The 18,409-nt window shown below is 42.3% G+C and overlaps 3 protein-coding genes and 1 long non-coding RNA gene across 5 annotated transcripts in view; 2 read left to right on the top strand and 2 right to left on the bottom strand.

Moving 5' to 3' along the window:
* The first annotated feature begins 937 nt into the window (after positions 1–937).
* nle1 (notchless homolog 1 (Drosophila)) lies at positions 938–5,973 on the top strand. The gene is made up of 13 exons (XM_034099689.2): positions 938–1,043; positions 1,725–1,882; positions 2,206–2,426; positions 2,532–2,611; positions 2,713–2,789; positions 2,877–2,974; positions 3,472–3,664; positions 3,793–3,928; positions 4,046–4,092; positions 4,179–4,381; positions 4,512–4,671; positions 4,813–4,883; positions 4,987–5,973. Exons 2-13 carry the CDS (start codon positions 1,745–1,747, stop codon positions 4,997–4,999), a joined length of 1,437 nt encoding a protein of 478 aa, XP_033955580.1. The 5' UTR covers positions 938–1,043; positions 1,725–1,744; the 3' UTR covers positions 5,000–5,973.
* A 102-nt stretch (positions 5,974–6,075) lies between these two features.
* Positions 6,076–11,985, bottom strand: slc25a1a (solute carrier family 25 member 1a). The gene is made up of 9 exons (XM_034099260.2): positions 11,598–11,985; positions 11,048–11,155; positions 10,823–10,922; positions 10,223–10,361; positions 10,031–10,115; positions 9,789–9,893; positions 9,558–9,673; positions 9,408–9,481; positions 6,076–9,327 (listed from the first exon to the last, which is right to left on the bottom strand). Exons 1-9 carry the CDS (start codon positions 11,914–11,916, stop codon positions 9,213–9,215), a joined length of 1,161 nt encoding a protein of 386 aa, XP_033955151.1. The 5' UTR covers positions 11,917–11,985; the 3' UTR covers positions 6,076–9,212.
* Positions 11,986–12,790: 805 nt separating this feature from the next.
* On the bottom strand, positions 12,791–15,467 carry LOC117458638 (F-box only protein 39-like). 2 transcript variants are annotated; one of them, XM_034099228.1, is made up of 7 exons: positions 15,401–15,467; positions 14,867–15,323; positions 14,603–14,774; positions 14,180–14,473; positions 13,720–13,944; positions 13,077–13,253; positions 12,791–12,989 (listed from the first exon to the last, which is right to left on the bottom strand). In XM_034099228.1, the coding sequence occupies exons 2-7, from the start codon at positions 15,280–15,282 to the stop codon at positions 12,864–12,866; spliced, it is 1,410 nt and encodes a 469-aa protein (XP_033955119.1). In that variant the 5' UTR covers positions 15,283–15,323; positions 15,401–15,467; the 3' UTR covers positions 12,791–12,863. The 2 variants fall into 2 exon arrangements, with proteins under 2 accessions (XP_033955119.1, XP_033955120.1); XM_034099229.1 differs by having other exon boundaries at positions 14,180–14,392.
* The window catches only part of LOC117458640 (uncharacterized), a 30,832-nt gene continuing 27,507 nt past the window's right edge, over positions 15,085–18,409 (top strand). Inside the window, exons 1-2 of the long non-coding RNA XR_004553445.1 lie at positions 15,085–15,173; positions 18,065–18,177. This is a non-coding gene — a long non-coding RNA (uncharacterized lncRNA). The remainder of the gene's footprint in view (positions 15,174–18,064; positions 18,178–18,409) is intronic.

Raw genomic sequence — 18,409 nt, 5'->3', positions numbered from 1 at the left:
AAGGATTTAGGACACAGATACGGGTCATCTTGGTACGTCACAGCAAGTTACAGCCCGAACAAAAGATACATCTATTGATCCAACTAAACCCAACATTTTCATCTATTTGCAAGTCGTTAAGCATTTTACCTAGTATTCGTTATTCGTTTATTTGTCCCAGAGGGGACAATAGACTGCAGCCATAGACTGTATATATAAAGGTTGCAGCACATCACAAAGGCATTTAAAAAGATAAGACATACGTCACTGACAACAACATAGACACAGATAAAAACGAACAGACATAAAAAAACAACAGATATCGGCAGACATTACAATCTCATTTGCAAAAAGGGGGGGGGGGGGGGGGGGCAGATCAGCTGGATAAACAGTGTGGACTAGCCATCACTGATTCAGGAGTTTGATGGCTTGTGGGACGAAAGACAGCCTAGTTCTGTTCTTTTTTAACAGAGGGGCACGATATTTCCGCCCGGATGGCAACAGTTCAAAGTAAGAGGCAAGTGGGTGCCTCAGGTCACTCACAATATTGTGTGCTAATTTTAAAACTCTGTCCTTGTATAAGCAATATTAGCAAATGAGATTCCTGTCAATTTACTGGACAATGTTATGGCCCTCCTGACTGAATTTTATGTATTTATTGTCAAAGCATTTAATATATTCATTGCTGATGAATATGTTAAGAGCATTCCATGGAATATAACAACAAGTGTTTCTGAAATAAATTACATACCCCACCTTTAACTAAACGCTCAAAGCCATGTATGACCATTTATGCTGCTACAATACTGTCAATAGAGTTAATGGAACCCAAAGTCGAGCAAAAAACAAACAGACATGTAATAATAGTAAAAATAAATTAGTTAGAATGGCAAATAAAGAAAGAAAACAAAAGACGACTGTTCTTACTTTCACAAATCTCCCATAATCCATTGCGCGGGTCCGTTCATTGACATGACAACCCCTGCCTGTTGGAGTATCTCTCTGTAAAGACTCTTGGGTGTTATACACGTGGGGAATTTGAACACATCGCTTCCTCGCTAAAGGTAAGATTTTAGCACATGTCCGTGCACATTTGATGTCCTATAAACATGAACACAGTTGTGTACACCAATGATGGTTATGTTATTGTACTGCAATCACTGCGAAAGGGAGTAATGTGTCCAAAATCTTAGCTAACAGCAGGCTAGCATAGTTAGCTTTGCTGGTTGACATCAGTGGCTCTGGTTGACATAGGCTAGCTAGATGTAAATACTTTGTTTCAGGAGTCCAAATCTTTACAGTAACAATGGTAAACATCGATTTGAAACGTGTTACTCATTGTCCTTTTAATATGCATGATCGTGAATGAGTAACGTTAGGATATATGCTATCAAGTAAAGAAAGTCTAGCTAGCTATGTTTCCTTTAATAAATAATGAGAAAAGACAATCTTAAAGTAAGGGTATACTCACTTGTAAAGGAAGGAATGCTAAAATGTGCAAAATACAACGTCATGTTTTGGGCTAACATTTAAAACATGAATTGTCCATGTCTTATCAAGGACTGGATGTGAACCTTTTTCAGCAAAGATAGCTCATGCAGCATTTCCCTAAAACTAAGAAGCAAAACAATTCTGATGCCATTAGCCAGAAAGCCATTTTCATTAACATTGTGTACTCAATTAAGTGTATCATACTTATATGATCATATCATATACGGACATTATTGTAATGTACTGTTGTTCAGGTTTAGATCCAAATCTGAGGATGGCCAGTGAGGACGTGGAGCGGATGCTGATCCAGTTTCAGGATGAGGAAGGAGTGGTTCTGGGTTCACCTTTTGATGTTCCTCTAGACATCACACCCGACAAACTACAGCTTGTCTGTAATGCACTGCTACAGAAGGTAACCAGCTGCAATTATAACATCGAAGTAGAATTTAAATTGTCATTAGACTGTAAACATCTGCTCATGAATACATTTCCCTGTTATATCTTTAGTCAGGCTTTGTCCACATCCACGATATTCATTTTAAAATGAAAATGTGGGACTCAAGAGTGAGAATGTTTGTGCTCTAAAAGGTACAAAGTGTTTCTTTTGTAAACTGCATATCACTTACTGTATACTTTTAACACATTTCTAACTATGGTCATGGTTCAAAGTCCTCGCATGCCATATTTTTAAAATCCAGTCAATACATGTTTGTTGTTTTTCTTTCTCCACTGTAGGAGGAGCCTGTGCCACTGGCATTTTTTGTGCGTGGCGAGGCAGAGGTGGTGTCCAGTCTGGGGTTGTGTGTGAAGGCTCTCTGTGTGGAGACAGAGCAGGTCCTGCCCATTGTGTACCAGCCTCAGGCTGTGTTCAGGGTCCGGGCGGTGGCACGCTGCACCAGCACGCTGCAGGGACACACAGAGGCTGTCATCTCAACTGCTTTCAGCCCCACCGGGAAGTGAGTAACTCGGATGCTAGATGTTTTTTTGCCTGTTTTCATCTAATTTGTTCTTTGATTTATCCAAGAGTCCTCTTAACATTAAATGATCCTTGTTTCTTTCAGATACCTTGCCAGCGGGTCAGGTGATACCACAGTGCGTTTTTGGGACTTGACTACTGAGACGCCCCACCACACTGTCAGAGGTAAACATTATCTTCTTTAGGGCAGCAAGATCTGCTATGCATCAACAAATACTTTTAAAAGTGTTTTAGATGCCATTAAGCTGTATTCTTCTTTATTGAAGGACACACACATTGGGTACTGAGCATCAGCTGGTCTCCAGACGGCAAGAAGCTGGCTTCAGGGTGCAAGAACAGTCAGGTGAACTGCCAACACACAATGCAGTTTGTCTAAGGATGTATCCCATGAACATGGTGTATTTATTTTGTAGTGGCACTGCTTCTGTAGATCTGTCTGTGGGATCCAGTGACGGGTACACAGTTGGGGAAGACTTTGACCGGACACTCCAAGTGGATCACTTGGCTGAGCTGGGAACCTCTTCACCTGTGAGCACTAAACTCATCACTTTCTCACTTCTGTAAATGATTGCCTATTTTACTGCTGACCTAAATCCCATTACATTATTTTTGGTACTTAAACTGTTAAATAACAGAAAACTAGATGCTTTTTTAATGAAATGACAAATTTAGTTTCTTAGGTTCCCGCTATTGTGCATGCTAGCTCACTGTCACACTGGTTTACTGGGACACTTGAATAGTAATATTTTTCAATAATGTTTTAGCTACACATGCAGACACAGAAAAGTCAGTTCAGACCTTCCATCATGTCCTCTTAATTGAAAATGGTACAGTAGTTTTTCATTAAACCAATGAAATAAATGCTTAATAAGATGACAGTCGCTAATGTAATAGAGGCTAGCCATGACATGATATAGGGACTTTATAATGTATTATAGAAAATTTGAATTGGGATAGATTTTCTTTAATCATTCTGTCCTTGACTGTTTGTCTGATCCCCCTCTTCCTCTTCCTCTCCCTTTTAGTAACCCAGAGTGCCGGTACTTGGCCAGTAGCTCTAAGGATGGCTCAATACGTGTTTGGGACACCGTGTTGGGTCGTTGTGAGAAAATCCTGACCGGACACACTCAGTCAGTCACCTGTGTGAAGTGGGGAGGAGATGGACTTCTTTACACTTCCTCCCAGGACCGAACAATCAAGGTCTGGAGAGCCAAAGATGTAAGTGTGTGTTTGAGACACTCCTTTAAATGTGTATTGCCACAGACAGAGTGAGTCAAATGAGAGAGGCGATACATCTCAGAGTCAAGTCAAATACTTCATGTGTGTTTACTTGTTTGTGGGTATAGGGCGTCCAGTGCAGGACTCTGCAGGGTCACGCCCACTGGGTGAACACCCTGGCTCTCAGCACAGACTACGTCCTGCGCACTGGAGCTTTTGAACCTGCAGATGCCACGATCAACCCCCAGGACCTCACTGGATCATGTAAGGATTATGTAACTTAGACTTGGGAAATATTGAAAGGGCAAAATGTGCTACTCTTTGAAGAAGGGGCTTTATGGCTTATAGGTTGAATGTAACATGTATTGATCTCTCCCCTAGTGGAAGAGCTGAAAGAAAAGGCTTTGCAGAGATATAATAAAGTTAGGGTAAGTACTGCTTGTTCTCTGTGCTTATGTGTTCGAGTCTGTATTTCCTTTATATCAGTACTCTAACTCCTGCTGTCCTGCTACAGGGTTCAGCTCCAGAGCGCTTGGTGTCGGGCTCAGATGATTTCACCTTGTTCATGTGGAACCCTGCAGAAGAGAAAAAGCCTCTGGCCAGGCTGACGGGTCACAGCGCTCTGGTCAACGAGGTGCTCTTCTCCCCAGACACCAGGCTCCTCGCCTCTGCCTCATTCGACAAGTCCATTAAAATCTGGGACGGACGCACTGGAAAGTTAGTAAATCTCATACCATTATTGCATCCATGTGTAATACTGCTGTTATCCAGGTGATGGTGCTGTAGGCATATGACGTGAGTATATGTAACTGAGTGATTTATTATCTCTGCCTTGCTTTGTCCAAAGGTACTTGATATCCCTGCGTGGCCATGTGGGCTCTGTGTATCAAGTGGCTTGGTCCGCAGACAGCAGGCTGCTGGTCAGCGGCAGCAGCGACAGCACGCTCAAAGTGTGGGACATCAAGACTGGGAAGCTGAATATGGACCTTCCCGGCCACGCTGATGAGGTGAGGGAGGACAAAGATGATAGCTGTGTATTAATTGCAGGGATGTCAATGATTATGCTTATCATTGTAAGAGCTGACGCCAAAACTGACTGATTGTGATTGTCCTTTTTTGCCTTATTGACTTATCTCTTGTGTTTGTAGGTCTATGCAGTGGACTGGAGTCCTGATGGACAAAGAGTGGTCAGCGGTGGGAAAGACAAATGTCTCAGAATGTAAGTTAGATGCCACGAAGCAATCTTTACCTTTTTTGTCTGTTTTTTTTAAGTTAACATGTTGCCTCACATGGAACCTTTTGATCTTGATTTATTATTCTAGATGGAGAAGATAGACCCACCTCTGATTCTCCCTCCTCACTTCGGCAGAGGATTTCACATCTTCTCCTATCAGGAAGCCCGACAGCTGGAGCAAAGGTGGCTCGGCTGAACCTAATCCCCCATTGGGCTTCGTTACACTGTCTCACTGATAGCAGTGTGTCCAGGGGCGCTGACCTAGTCATGATGGGAAAGCCCTCTCTCGAAGGTTGGATACCCATGTGAGAATAATAACGATGCAACACCCGAAAGCTGAGTGCGAATGTAAAACTGGGGAGTTTGTAATCATCAGAACCTACATCCCTTGAGATCATTACTAATGGATGCTATACTGTAAAATGCCAGTCTTAGCATCTCAAATTTAAAGGGTTCCCATTTATGTACATGTAGTTTTTTCATTAGTACAACTAATCATAGTCCCATGCTTATATGCATAAACCACAAACATCGTTATGTATCCAATTATAAATTACAGAATATAATCTTGTGTAATTAAACGAGATGGATAAATTGAGAGCTTAAAAAAGGATCTAGCCCTACTAGATGAACTTTATACTGCAGGTGAAAGGTGGATGGAAGTGGCAACAGGTGGGGGTGTTTAATACCTTCCTCTGTGATTTAAATGACGACCGCGCTCGCCCTCCTTCAGCCTTTAATCTTCTCTGTCCGCAATCTGTCTGATTTTCCATCCCATTGCGGAAAAACCAGGTCCACCATTCCAGCAAAAATAACTTGTTTCACTTTCTGTATTTTACCGGCTTTGTGAATATTGGATATGAATAAATATTTTACATCAAAATATAATTTTACATCACCTACTTGACCACAAAGGTCACCACTGTCTAAAGAAGCAGCTTTGGATTTTTTTTTAGATGCAAATCCTTGAAGTGTTGGAGGAAACCATCAAGTGGTAGAAAATCTTAATACCCCCAGTACAGGTTACATTGAGGCGTTACAAGAAAACAATTAGAAATATAAGAAGTTATTTGTATTGAAGTGGAGTTTGTACGTCCATTTCTTACATACAAAACACTATAATATCTGAATGATGGGCTGTTATGTGCCCAAATACACATTACCAAAGTCACACAGATCAGGTTTATCAATCCGTTTATTGAAACAATATTTTATCTAAATCCTTTCTGAAACTTCAAATGCATCACAATTTTTCACACAAATCCTTCAGTCCGCCCAACAGGATCTTCAGAAAAGCGATTGATGAAGTCTGATATGTTTATGAAAAGCAGCACACACATAGAAAAAAATGTGCATTAGTTAATAAAAAAACAAAATGGTAAAGACATGAGGATTGAAGAATATTCTGTTGCTCTTAGTTTTAAAATGTAATAAAGATGTCCTTTTATTAGGGATATTAAATTGGAGATTCTATTGAAATGTGGCAAAGGCGAGTAAAAAGGCTTTTGTGGTGCTACTAGTTAAAAACCAAGCCTTTCTGTTATCGAGCCTCTCAGACATCTGTCCCCTTGTTGACGTTCAATATATGTTAACACTTAATAAGAGAAGTGCAATAAAAGATGGCTAACGAACTATTTCATCGGTAAGCGTACAACATGCTTGTAAAGCAGTTAGGCTTGAGGTAAACAATATTAACGTGACAGTTTTGACTAGAGGACGGTCGGATGAATCAATAAGCACAAAGGCTCAAGCGCACTGAAGTCATATGGCTGACATAGTCTGGCATGTTATCTTGAGTAAATGTGTATTCACTTTTATATTTCAGGCTGCACACCAGCAGCTGCTGGGAAATAATAACCTGACTGAGGGTCTGAACAAAGCATTACTGGTCAAATATTCCCAAAATAAAGCCTTCACATGCAGCTGTTAAGGACTCAAAATACATACTGAGCATATAGTAACGTGTAGGGTTGGGTATCGTTTGAATTTCCACGATTCCGATTCCGATTCTACTTTTCGATTCCGGTTCTTAACGGTTCTCGATTCCGATTCTTTGAGGGGCAGGGTAAAAAAATGATACATGCTTCTTCCACCAAAAAAATTACATTTATTTGAGAAACTTTTACACAGGTTAGTTTAAAGTAATATTCACATTAATCAGTCTGTTTATATTCACTGCTATGTAACTTTAACCTGAGAACCACTGAAGCTGCAACAGTCCAACTTTTAAAAACAGTTCTTGTTGAGAAAAACAAGCATATCTGCCTCTCAGGCATACCGGGAAGAAATGTTTGAACATTTTGAAGTAAAATGCTTCAATCTGGTGCACACGCAGAATTACTAGAGACTAGATCTAGGGGGTACAACTCTAAACACCCATATGAAAAAGATCAGTTTACATTTTAATAATTAAATAACAAATAGCCTACATGTAATGCATTTTATTTTTGTTGTTCATTCATATCTTATTTTACTATTTTATTTATGCATATCTTTTTATCTCTCCAGTTTAAAACGATATGTCTGGTTTACTGTCCTATAGTATACATTGGAATGATTTCAAACCTGTTTTATCCCAATAATTATAAAGGAGAGCCTTGGAAATATGTGTTTACATAAATTGTGATCAAAACGTTTGAGACCCACTGAGATAACTTAGACTAAAGTGAACTATCTAAACACTCAGAGTCCTTTACCTCACTGAGCTGAAGTTATCAGCCTCTCAGTCTGACTGGAGAGGACTCTCCCTCCACATCATTGAAGAAACATCTTCTTCTTCCGTAAGAGCAGCTAGCACCAGATGCTAATAACAACAGCGCCGGTTCCAGTGCACCCTCCCTTTCTCCCTCGCTCACGCGCACTTTGGCTGTGAGCTGCGGGCGCCAGATAAGCCAACATCCCCCATTTTCATCACTTGCAGCGCCCATCGTACAGGGCGAATGAAAAGTGTAACCGGGGTGAAAAGGGTGTTACATTTACTTAATTATGAATGTTGTTACATCAAGGTCGAAAATTAGGATGAGCACCAACGGTCAAAACATTTATTTTTTCTCCCAGAGCTGTCAGCGCAGCGCCTCCACAGATCTGGCGCCCTAGGCGAACATTTATAATGCCAGTGCGACGGGCCGGCCCTGGTCTCAGGTTACACTGTAGGAAATGTAGATACAACGCTACATTTCCCGCCCCGCTGCAGTCATGCAGTAGGCTACGGAGAGCGGCGAGAAACATTTCCTCAGGAATCGAAAAGCGGAACCGAAATTCACATTTCTAAATGATACCGTTGGAATCGAAATGTTGGAACCGGTTCCGAACCGGAACCGGTTCTCGGTACCCAACCCTAGTAACGTGTGAGGTTAAGATGTAACGTTGACCTCGCCAACTTCTATTAATGAATCATCTCTTGTGCGACATAGGGCTTTGTTTCCTACAATGTGTGCTCAATGACTACTTTTAAGTTGTAACACTCTGAAACAATCTGCAAGAAAGGTACTGACTCCAGAACAGTTTGTGTACACTGCGAGCCACTGTCGGCGTGTAACAGGGTAGATGCCACATCGAGATCCATGCAGCCAAACGGAGCAGTTATCAGCAGCGGCCATGAAATACACAATGAGCAGTATCCTCATCTCCAAGACACAGTGAGGAAATACTGCTAAAGATGACCCCACAAGCACGGTCAGGTAAGCAATTACAAAACAGAGAAGTGTTGAATTACTGCACAGACATTTGAAAGTACTGCCGCAAGCTTGTTTGGGTCCAGTAGCGTCTCTGTAGCAACCCAGTATACTAAGTACTCAGTGAATCAAAAGACACATTTATGGTTAAAGTACAAAGTGTTCACTACAACATGTACCATAACAGTCGTACAAAGTTAAAACAGACATACGTAGTATCCCTTTTTGTTTAACCCACTCGTCTTGCCCCCTTCTCTTATGTGAACCTTTGGTTCATAAGGTTTCTTTAGTCTCTACAAAGAGTCTACACTCTTTGTAGAATCCTTTCTGAATTTGCCTTTTCCTATTCTTCAACATAAATCCCTCTTGATTCCTAAGTCAGACCGAGAAAGCGTCGAAATGCAAAACTGAGCTGTTTAGCCCGGCCATCCGTGCTTCCTTCCTTACTTTTGTTGCTGTATTTTTTTGGTTACATCTTGGATTATTTGATGAAACGGAGTGAAAACTGGTCATGATGAAGAGTCATCTCTTCGGGTCAATGCAGAGAGCAAATATGAACTAAAATAGAGGTGTTCAGTTGTGCGTAGCATGAGGCACTGGTCTGTGCTTCCCTCTGGATCTCTGTCACTGTCTGGCCCATCTACTGCGTCTTCCACACGTTGTTCAGTAGCTTGACCACCTCCTCATAGATAACAAAGACTATCGCCACGTCCAAACACACGCGGCCAAGCCTGGGAACTGTTCCCTTGTAAAACCTGGGGACAAAATGAGATCAGGTTAGATGGTTCAGCAAAAACTAAAGCAAACAGCATGATTCATGCAGAGGGTTACTCACGCCTGTGGTCCTTCATTCTTCAAGATCTGGAAGGCACAGTCAACTGTGGATTTGTAGCGGTGGGCCTCCAGACCCTACAGAAATCAGAGTGAGTTTGAAAAATGGCAAAACACGAACGTAACATCCACAGAGGGTGTGTTTGTTTCCTACCTGCATCCTTGTCTTCACCACATCCAGAGGTGTATTTCCAAAAACACTGGCAGCTCCTGCCGTCGCTCCAAAGATTGCGGTTATAAATGGGTGCATGTCTCGGCTTGGGTCGTCACCTTAAAGGCCAAAAAGGAAAGTTTGTGGAGAATGGACAGAAATGGGAGGAGATCCACCCGTCAATCATTAAAAAAAGACATTGGCATTTATTTTGCAGTCAGTAGATTTTCTCACCTTTGTACCAATTGCGCAGCAAGTTCATCACATAGAATCGGATCGCCTGATTGGATCCTTGTTTCAGCACAGTCGCTGTCAGACCTTGATATGTCCCCCTCACACCTATTTTTAAAGAAGACAAACCACAAACATGAATATTGGTCGATACATGTAGCCAATAACAAGGAGCAGCCTGGCTGATAAAAGATGTAAGAAGTTTGTAAGAGATTCAGCCAATTTTCCCCTTTTCACTCTCTTACCCTGTTCTCTGATAATCTCACTGATTCCGTGAAAGAAGCCTCTGTAGCGCGGCCTGAGCGAACACTGGTCATGGATCATCTTCACCTGGAGGACAAGGGAAGAACCACCTCATCAGGCCATTTGTTCAGATTATTGTTTATTAAAGCTTCCTACAGTCAAAGCAATGTGTAACAGCATCCAGCTCCTCTGACCTTCAGGGTCTCCATGGGACAGACGACCACGATGGCCTCCGTTATCCCTGCTCCTAAACCACACACGAGGCTCCGCGTGTTGTCAAGGCGACCTGTGGCATCTCGCATTGGGTTGCTGAGCATATCAAACGTGCCAAACCTTTAGAAAACCACAAGGTGTTTTTATTTTCTTGCTCTAAAACACTACATCATGGTAGTATCAGTCAAGCATCTCCAGTAAGTTTGTGAATAGCGGTTTAGTTAACTTTTTTTAAATCGTCATGCAAAAGTAGGAAACATTTAATGTTCTTAGGAATAATTAAAGTGTAAGAATTAGCTGCTTTTGGTACTCAATGTTATAGAACATGAAATATCCTTAGGTTTGAAACAGTTGGGTGGATAACACAAGACATTTGATGCAATACATTCTTGGAAATTGTGATGAAAAGACCAAGGAATCATTTAAATGTAAAGGAAATCATCTGTTGATTAATCAATAATGAAACTTTATTTTTATTTTTTTTAAACCTTGCAAATGTGTGTGCCTATAAAGTGCCATAAAATGCTGTGATACTGCTTTGACGGGGGGAAAGCTACTGAATAGCATGTGTGCATCTTCACCTCACTGCAGACTTGGGTATTGATCCATAGAGCAGGGAGCTGAGACCGCGATACAATCCTCTCAGCCCATGATCTTGCACGGTCAACTTCACACAGTCGCCTAAACACACACACACATACACACACACACGCACGCATTATAGCATCCAGGAGTGAGTAACCCATCAGAAGACTTGCACACAAACCTGCAGTCAGGCAGAAGTCATACATGTCCCAGTGACCTACCGATCCCTCTGTATCGAGGTGGGTTGGCTCGCTCATCTAGCTGCAGCTGGGTCTTGACATATTCTGTGGGGAAGGTGATACAAATCTCTATTCCTCCTGCAATGCCACCTGAGTGTGGAAAGAAGAGAGATGATGATTTGTAGACTCTGTGCAGAATGTTCTGGGAGCAGGGAGAACTCGCATGCATTTTCTATGTCACTATTTAAAAAAAAATGAGATGCTAGATCATTCCTGCTTAGTCGATAAATCAATTAGATATACACAGCATTGTCTGCATTGAGTTGGGAGGTGTCGCTAAGGGTTACTGACTGTATATGCTTCTATTCATTCAATATGCAGCTGTTCGTATCATTTTAGATTATTACAAATTAATAAAATGTTAGCTTAGCATTAAATAAATTCCTATTGTATTAAGTATTGTAGCATCGCTGCTGGATGAGTGCGATTTGACCCAGTTCTGCATGGATAGCCTCTTTGAGCGACAGATTGCGATTAGTCTACTGTGCAGGGAGCAAAATGCTACTATTCGTATGTGCGTTTCAAAATCAACCTGCAAGAATGGACTTTCCAGGATGCGTGAGTTTCCTTCCTCCGACTGCAGCGGCCGCCAGGTTTCTCCCCGGCAGAGAGCCCAGCCCCGCGGCGACCAGACGCTGCGATGGAGGCTGATGATGAGGAGCTGATCCCGGGCATCCTCTCCTCACAGCGCCGCTCTCACACGGCCCCTCGCACGCCGAAAACGGCTTCAGCAGTGACGACATGTCGGTGTTCAGGGGCTCGTTATATAAATCTGTCTGTGGCGACGGTCCCACACGGACAATGTCAGACGACAACAAAAACACAGGATGGTGGAGGCTCACAGGGACCATCAATATTCAAATAGCAGTCAGGTGATGGGGCAGGGCATTGCCATTGCCTCACCATGCTTCCTAATCTAATGCCATTACCCAGTCACGTGACTGTGCGTGAGTATTAGCGACCAATAAGGTGGAGGACGGTGTTTGTTCATGTGTCGATGTCATTTTGTAGTCTGTCACTGTCAACTACTATGATAATAATCTACCATCATTTAACAATTGGCTTGAAGTAAGGATATAATAATTTGTATATTTTCACAATGCCTTCTATTTTGCGCACTTATACAAGTCTAAAAAAGGCTGTTATAACCTTTTTCACATTATTAAACACACCAAAATATAAAGCAGTGGATGTGAAAAATACAGAAAATTGTAATATATATATATGCAACAATATAATTGAAGAGAATAAACTAAAACCAAACCATATGACACGTTTATGCACACAATGTGAATGTGTTTAGTACATTTGTCAATAAAACGTTCAATGTCAAGTATAATTACAGTGAAAGTCATGTATTCAGAGTTATCGTGTATTAACAGTATGTTGTAATAGAAAAATCTGAGGTATCGGATGCAAAGAGTTCAATTCAAAGACAGACAATATTGTAATAGGAAGAAGTTGGATGAAAAACAAACAATAGTAAAGTACAAATAAACAATAGTTTGGTATATTGCTTAGTCCATGTTTCCTAAAATAGTGCTCTGGCCATGCCAAAGCACACACACACACACACCCTGCCTGCCTCCCCCAATCACCCTTGACATGAAACTAGGTCAGTGTTTCCACCCACAACCCCCACCCCACTGACAAAATATAGACTGACACAGGGAGAGCTAGTCAGTGTCAAAACCCCAAACTACAATCACCAATTGTTGTTCAATGTTGTGTGTATATAATTTTATTTTTTTAAATAGATGAACTTGATGTTCTACAACATGTCTACATTCACCTGTGATTACACATAGGGGTAGACTGTAGCAAAAAAATCCAGTTCAGGAGGGAGATCTCGGTATGTAGACAATAATATCTCCAGCTGCTCTTTCTGCTCTTCGTGGTCCTCTTCTACTGAGTAGACGCTCACCTGGAAAACATGATCAACAAGAGCATTAGTATCCACACAGATCCCGGTATATGTGAAGATTCAGGCAGCTTTTATCTTTTTTCTCACCCTGATCGTGTTGAGTAAGCTCCTTTGTGCCAGCCTGATTCTCAGCAGTCTCTGCACAGTTCTGACTTCCAGGAAAGCCCAGACTCTCAGCTGCTCCAGACGATCACAACGTCTGACCAGCTTCAGCAGCTCATCGTCCAATAATTCACTGCAGTTACTCAGGTGCAGGGTCAGAAACTGCAGACAGGCAATATAAAAATGACCAACAACACAATGTCTCATTTCCAGGAACCCCAGCCTGCTTTTCTCTGCATGTCCACCAGATGCCCTCAGACTTTTTAACCAGTCATGCTCACCTGACCTTCCACAGCAACCTGTTTTCCCTTTCCCTCATCAGCCCTGGAGCATTTAACCAGCCGTGTTTCACTTTTACCACCAAGTCAAAGATGCCATGTAGCTTTGGATGTTTGCTGGTCACTGAAGCCTGAAACCTTAACCACTACACTATTGTGTCCCTGTACCTGCCAGTAAGGTAGGATTTTCTACATCTTAATGCTTTTGGGTCATTCCCGTGTGGCCTCGTGCTCACATCCACATGATTATTTATTGCGAAAGATTTTATTTATTTTTAAAGCGTTAACAAATCCCTCTAAACATTTCCTGAACTATCACACAGTATGTTTTCTGGGAATGTTAGCCTTACCTTCAGAGTGAGCCTGAACTGAGGCAGCATGACATAGAAGAGAGGCCTGGGGCTCCATTCTTCGTTGGGAGAGTAGAAAGTTGCCATGCTGAAATCAACAAGGGGAATCTCAGGCAGCAGAATCCTTGCAAGTCGGTCAGTGTTGAGGATTTGGTCGACTTCAATCTTGACTTTCAGGCCCGGGCAGCACGATGCCAGAGATTCCCATGAGTGACCGCAAATCACCTAGACAGAACACAACACAAATCTCAAAGCACCTACATTTTTGTGTTGCCAAGATAAACTCTTTCTTGTGTGTCCTTACACTCAGCTCCCTGAAGATGAAGCCTATCATTTTTTAAATAAAGCCTTCAGAACCATCTACCCTTTGCCGTCTATGTAGCAGTTACATTTGTTGGGAATAGTCTACAGAACCAATGGCTGTCAACATGCAATGTTAATCTATTATGTTCGTAATTACCTGTCCATGGGGCACATTCAAAGAACACCACAGTGAAAGTGTTTTCAAGTGGATGAAATCTCTCCACCCTTGGTCTCTGTGCTGCAATGCCTTTAGAAGCTCATCTGACAGACAGGAGTAGCTCAGGCTCAGGTGGGTGAGGCCTTTCATGAAGCCCAGGGTGCGGGGCATGTTGGAGTTACGGTAGACTGGAACTTCTCCAGAAAAGAAACCCTTCAAGTGCAAAGTAGAGATGTAATAGCGATGGTTGGTGCGCTTCTGAGACTGTGCCAGGGTGGTAAGCATCTCCAGACCCTAGAGGTTAAAGGATCAGGAATCAGAAACAAATAACTTTTGAATGAGCACTCTGCTCGTGGCCATTTTGGTAAAGCACCCGTAGCAGTGACATACCTACTCAAACATCATCTTTGGTGTTGTAGTCACCTGAATCATGCCGATTTTCATCCCATTCAGACAAACGGAGTCAAGCTTTGAGCCTTGTGCGCGGAGGAAGGAAACCAGGAAGATAACGAAAGAGTTTCTGAGTCCAGAAGTCCAGCAGGGCCGGTCTAACTCCAGATTTGTGAGGCTGATAGACTTCAGTGACGCCCGTACTCTATGGAGACAAAATAATGTTTAGTTTGGAGAGTCGTCAGTTACAGTCTGATGTGGGGTTAAGAGGGGCTTTAAGAACACACACTCCTTTACCTGGTAAGCTCATCAAATACTGTCTTGATTGTTCTCAACATTCTCCAGGCTATCGAGTAAGTGGATGGAGGATTCACCAACACGGCCAACCTCTCCAGGTAGACTCCTCGAGACTGGACATAGGCCACAGAAGAGTGGAATTCAGAATACCTGTACTTGGACGGCCGGACATTAAGATGGAAGGTGTGTGAGCGCCAGAGGGAGGGAGAGCGCATGATGTTGTGCCAGCGCTGACAAACCAGGTCTGCACTCCTGCGATCCCCTTCATCAAGAAACTTAAACACGTGCGCCAAGCACAAAACAGGAAGTATGGCCCAACACTCTGAGCTACACCCTGCATCACTGAGAACTTCTTCCATCTTTTCTCCATTGTCCTCATCTTCACTGTTTTGCAGTGGGATTAACTCCTCATTCATATTTGGTATGCTTTTTTAATCCTGCCGCTGCAGAATCTTTCCTAAGAAAGCATGGTTTAGTGTTAGATTTATCAAGGCATTCACATAAGAGAAATCTGAAAATGTGAAACAACATTACCTGTACTCGGTGAAGTAAAATGGGAGACAGGGAGGTGGTTGAAACTGCTAAAGCAGTTAGAGAAGCTACCGCGGAATGTTTATGCCCGAAAAACATTCAAACAAATACAAAAAAAAAACATCTTGGACAACAATGATAAATAGAATATCACTATGGGAGAAGAATATTTTTAAAATGTTAGTTATCATCCTTTTTTAAGATAAACACTGAGATGTTTAGGCCTGAGAACAATTAAACAAAAAATGGAAGGCAACGGACAAAAGGGGAGATGGGGAGTAGGAATCCTTGGAAAACACTAAGAAGAATTTTTTAAATCTTGTTTTCATCCTATTGAAGAGTATCATTGTTGAGATAAATCAACACTTAATAATTTATTATAATGTACTGCTGCAATGTTAAACGTGTATTATTGGATTACCAGCTACTATTGTTGTATTTCTAACCCTGAGCATTGAATTTCATATTTAAAGACATACTGATTTTGTACACATGAATTTTATTTGTGTTAACACATTAAATATTTTACAGAAAATCAACTCAAAATGAAATAAGAGAATGGACATGTCTAAACTTAGATGTAAGCAGAAACCGATATTACACATTACATTTACATGTAAAGTATTTCCTGAGCACATTAATACAGAATATATTAAAAGTATATAGATGCATTACATTTAATTTCTCTGAGAATAAATCCATTAGTTCTTTGAGTTCTTCTGCCCTTCAAACAGTAGACACTTAGCCTGTGCAGAAAGAGAAAGAAAAACATTCAGAGGCTTCCTGGTAAACACAGTGATAATAAGCTTTGGTATGTTTAGTGGAGAGTGTTAGCTTGTGGGTCTCTATTTATGTCTGTGTGTGTCGGTGCCAACCTCATGCCAAAGCAGTGTGTCAGGGGTTAGCGCCAGATGGCAGTGAGGGCATGTTTGTGTTTCACCGGGCACTTCCTGGTTCCTCTGCCCCCAGCAGGGCCCCTCACTGCCCCACAGAGGGCTACACGTTGAGTGTGAGGAACACGCGACCCCAAAGTGAGGTCGAGGGTCAGTCTGGTAGCTCACTCTTTGGCCACTAGAGGGCGACGAGGACAGAGAATTCGAGTCCTCCTGTAACAAAGCACAAAAGGGGCAGGGGTGGAAGTAGTACTCACATGTTGTACTTAGAATTACTACAGTGTAGAAATACTTTCTGACAAGTAATAGTCCTGAATTTAAAATCTTAGTTATGTAAGGTACAAAAGTTAAAGTAACAAAATTAAAAGCACCTATTGTGCAGAATCGCCCAGAATCATATTATCATATATCAAAAATATGATGGCACAGCAATTATTAAAGCTCAGTTTAGTGTTGTATTTTTCTCACTTGACCTTTACTCTTTATATCAATACGCATTGACTTTAAAATGTACCTAATGCAAATGCCGGCCCTATTTATTTTGTTACTATGACTTTACAGTATATGAATGAATGTCATCTGAACCCACAAGGTCACACAAAGAAGAGATGGATACTCCTTTTTTGTGGGTTTTGCAAATTTGCAATATGTCCTTAAAATTGTAACATTTTTGCATTTGCATCAATGCTACTTTTGATTGTAAAAGAAGTGAATTAACTTTGCATTTTACACATCTATTCAGAGAAAGAGCTTTTCACACTTCACAATGTATCTGATCAACCATGTCTCAGTGACACAATGTGTTTAGACAGAAGTGTTGAAACCTGTTCAGGAGTTCCAGGCCGACCCTCTGAGTCGAGAGACCTCAGGCAATACCAGCAGGGTTCAGACAGGCGCTCTGCGAGGACACAGAGTACAGCCTCACATGAGCACAGTGTGTGTGTGTGTGTGTGTGTGTGTGTGTGTGTGTGTGTGTGTGTGTGTGTGTGTGTGTGTGTGTGTGTGTGTGTGTGTGTGTGTGTGTGTGTGTGTGTGTGTGTGTGTGTGTGTGTGTGTGTGTGTGTGTGTGTGTGTGTGTGTGTGTGTGTGTGTGTGTGTGTGTGTGTGTGTGTGTGTGTGTGTGTGTCATACTCTGTGTGTCAGAGGGATGAGATGACACTGAAGGGGGGCTCGACTCTCCCTCTGTTGGCAGGGGGGACGATGGGAGGCAGTCGTCATGGTCCTGTGTGTGTGTGGATACGAGAGTCTCCTGCGGTGAGGTCTCTGCTTCACTGATACACAGATCCTCCTCGACCTATATCAATCAATCAATCATGGGAGCAGAAACGTGTGTCGCTAAGTCTTGTGCTTTATTTTTCACCCTCTGTCTGAAACCAGAACCCAGTCTGCTCTGATTGGTTAGCTGGCAGGCTCTGTTGTGATTGGTCAACCACTTAGATATGTCCCACCGCTCAGCCTATCACGTGCAATGTGTTGTAACGCTAGCCAATAAAAGTGCGACTGTTGCATAGTTATGTCATTATGTTACGGAAGTAAACAAAGCAGTCCAATGGCGGGGTTTCAGGAGGGGGGGGGGGGGGGGTGGGATAGAAACTCCCTCTGTAGGGAACTTGTGGATTTAAGCCTTTGCAGACCATTTACATGCACAAAAACAACATAATACAAGTAGGAAAGGGAAGCATGATAGGGCCTCTTTAATGCGGCGGTAAATGTACAGAATGATTGTTGGTATAGTGCATATCCGACCTGAACATGCTCTTCCTCTCCACCACAGGCTCCACTGACGACCTCCTCCTGCTCTGGTTCCTGGAAGGTTTGTGGCTCGTGGCTCTCCTCACTGCAGCTCTGAGTCGGCTCGTCAGCCTGGGTGGAAGACGTCTCACTGAGGTTTGAGAGAGAAGCAGCGGAATTAAAAAACATGCCCTCCTAACAGCCTCACTCGAAAGGTTATCAGCCAATCAATCTTCAGCTGATTACACCTCTCGTGTTACACTTGAAGGCGAGCACCTGATCAGGCATAAACATTCACTTCCTCTCCACCTTACCTTCGGGTTATCTCTCCCTGTTCCTCCCTCTCTCCCTCCATCCCTGCTCATGTCCCTCCCGGGGAGCCTTATGT

Source organism: Pseudochaenichthys georgianus, chromosome 14 (assembly GCF_902827115.2).
Source record: "Pseudochaenichthys georgianus chromosome 14, fPseGeo1.2, whole genome shotgun sequence".
Lineage (NCBI taxonomy): Eukaryota > Metazoa > Chordata > Actinopteri > Perciformes > Channichthyidae > Pseudochaenichthys > Pseudochaenichthys georgianus.
Note: the sequence above shows the minus strand (reverse complement) of the source record. Positions and strands in the feature narration are given on the sequence as shown.

Excerpts from the sequence above, each read along its gene's own strand:
- LOC117458638 (XM_034099228.1), bottom strand. The coding sequence starts at position 15,282 with ATGAATGAGGAGTTAATCCCACTGCAAAACAGTGAAGATGAGGACAAT. Across the intron at positions 13,945-14,179 it reads TGAATGTGCCCCATGGACAG|GTGATTTGCGGTCACTCATG; the intron begins GTAATTACGAAC and ends TGTTCTGTCTAG. Across the intron at positions 12,990-13,076 it reads GCTTACTCAACACGATCAGG|GTGAGCGTCTACTCAGTAGA; the intron begins GTGAGAAAAAAG and ends CATGTTTTCCAG.
- nle1 (XM_034099689.2), top strand. The coding sequence starts at position 1,745 with ATGGCCAGTGAGGACGTGGAGCGGATGCTGATCCAGTTTCAGGATGAG. Across the intron at positions 3,929-4,045 it reads CCAGGACCTCACTGGATCAT|TGGAAGAGCTGAAAGAAAAG; the intron begins GTAAGGATTATG and ends TCTCTCCCCTAG. Across the intron at positions 4,382-4,511 it reads TGGGACGGACGCACTGGAAA|GTACTTGATATCCCTGCGTG; the intron begins GTTAGTAAATCT and ends CTTTGTCCAAAG.
- slc25a1a (XM_034099260.2), bottom strand. The coding sequence starts at position 11,916 with ATGGTCCCTGTGAGCCTCCACCATCCTGTGTTTTTGTTGTCGTCTGAC. Across the intron at positions 11,156-11,597 it reads TGGAAAGTCCATTCTTGCAG|GTGGCATTGCAGGAGGAATA; the intron begins GTTGATTTTGAA and ends TTCCACACTCAG. Across the intron at positions 9,674-9,788 it reads GCTGCGCAATTGGTACAAAG|GTGACGACCCAAGCCGAGAC; the intron begins GTGAGAAAATCT and ends TTGGCCTTTAAG.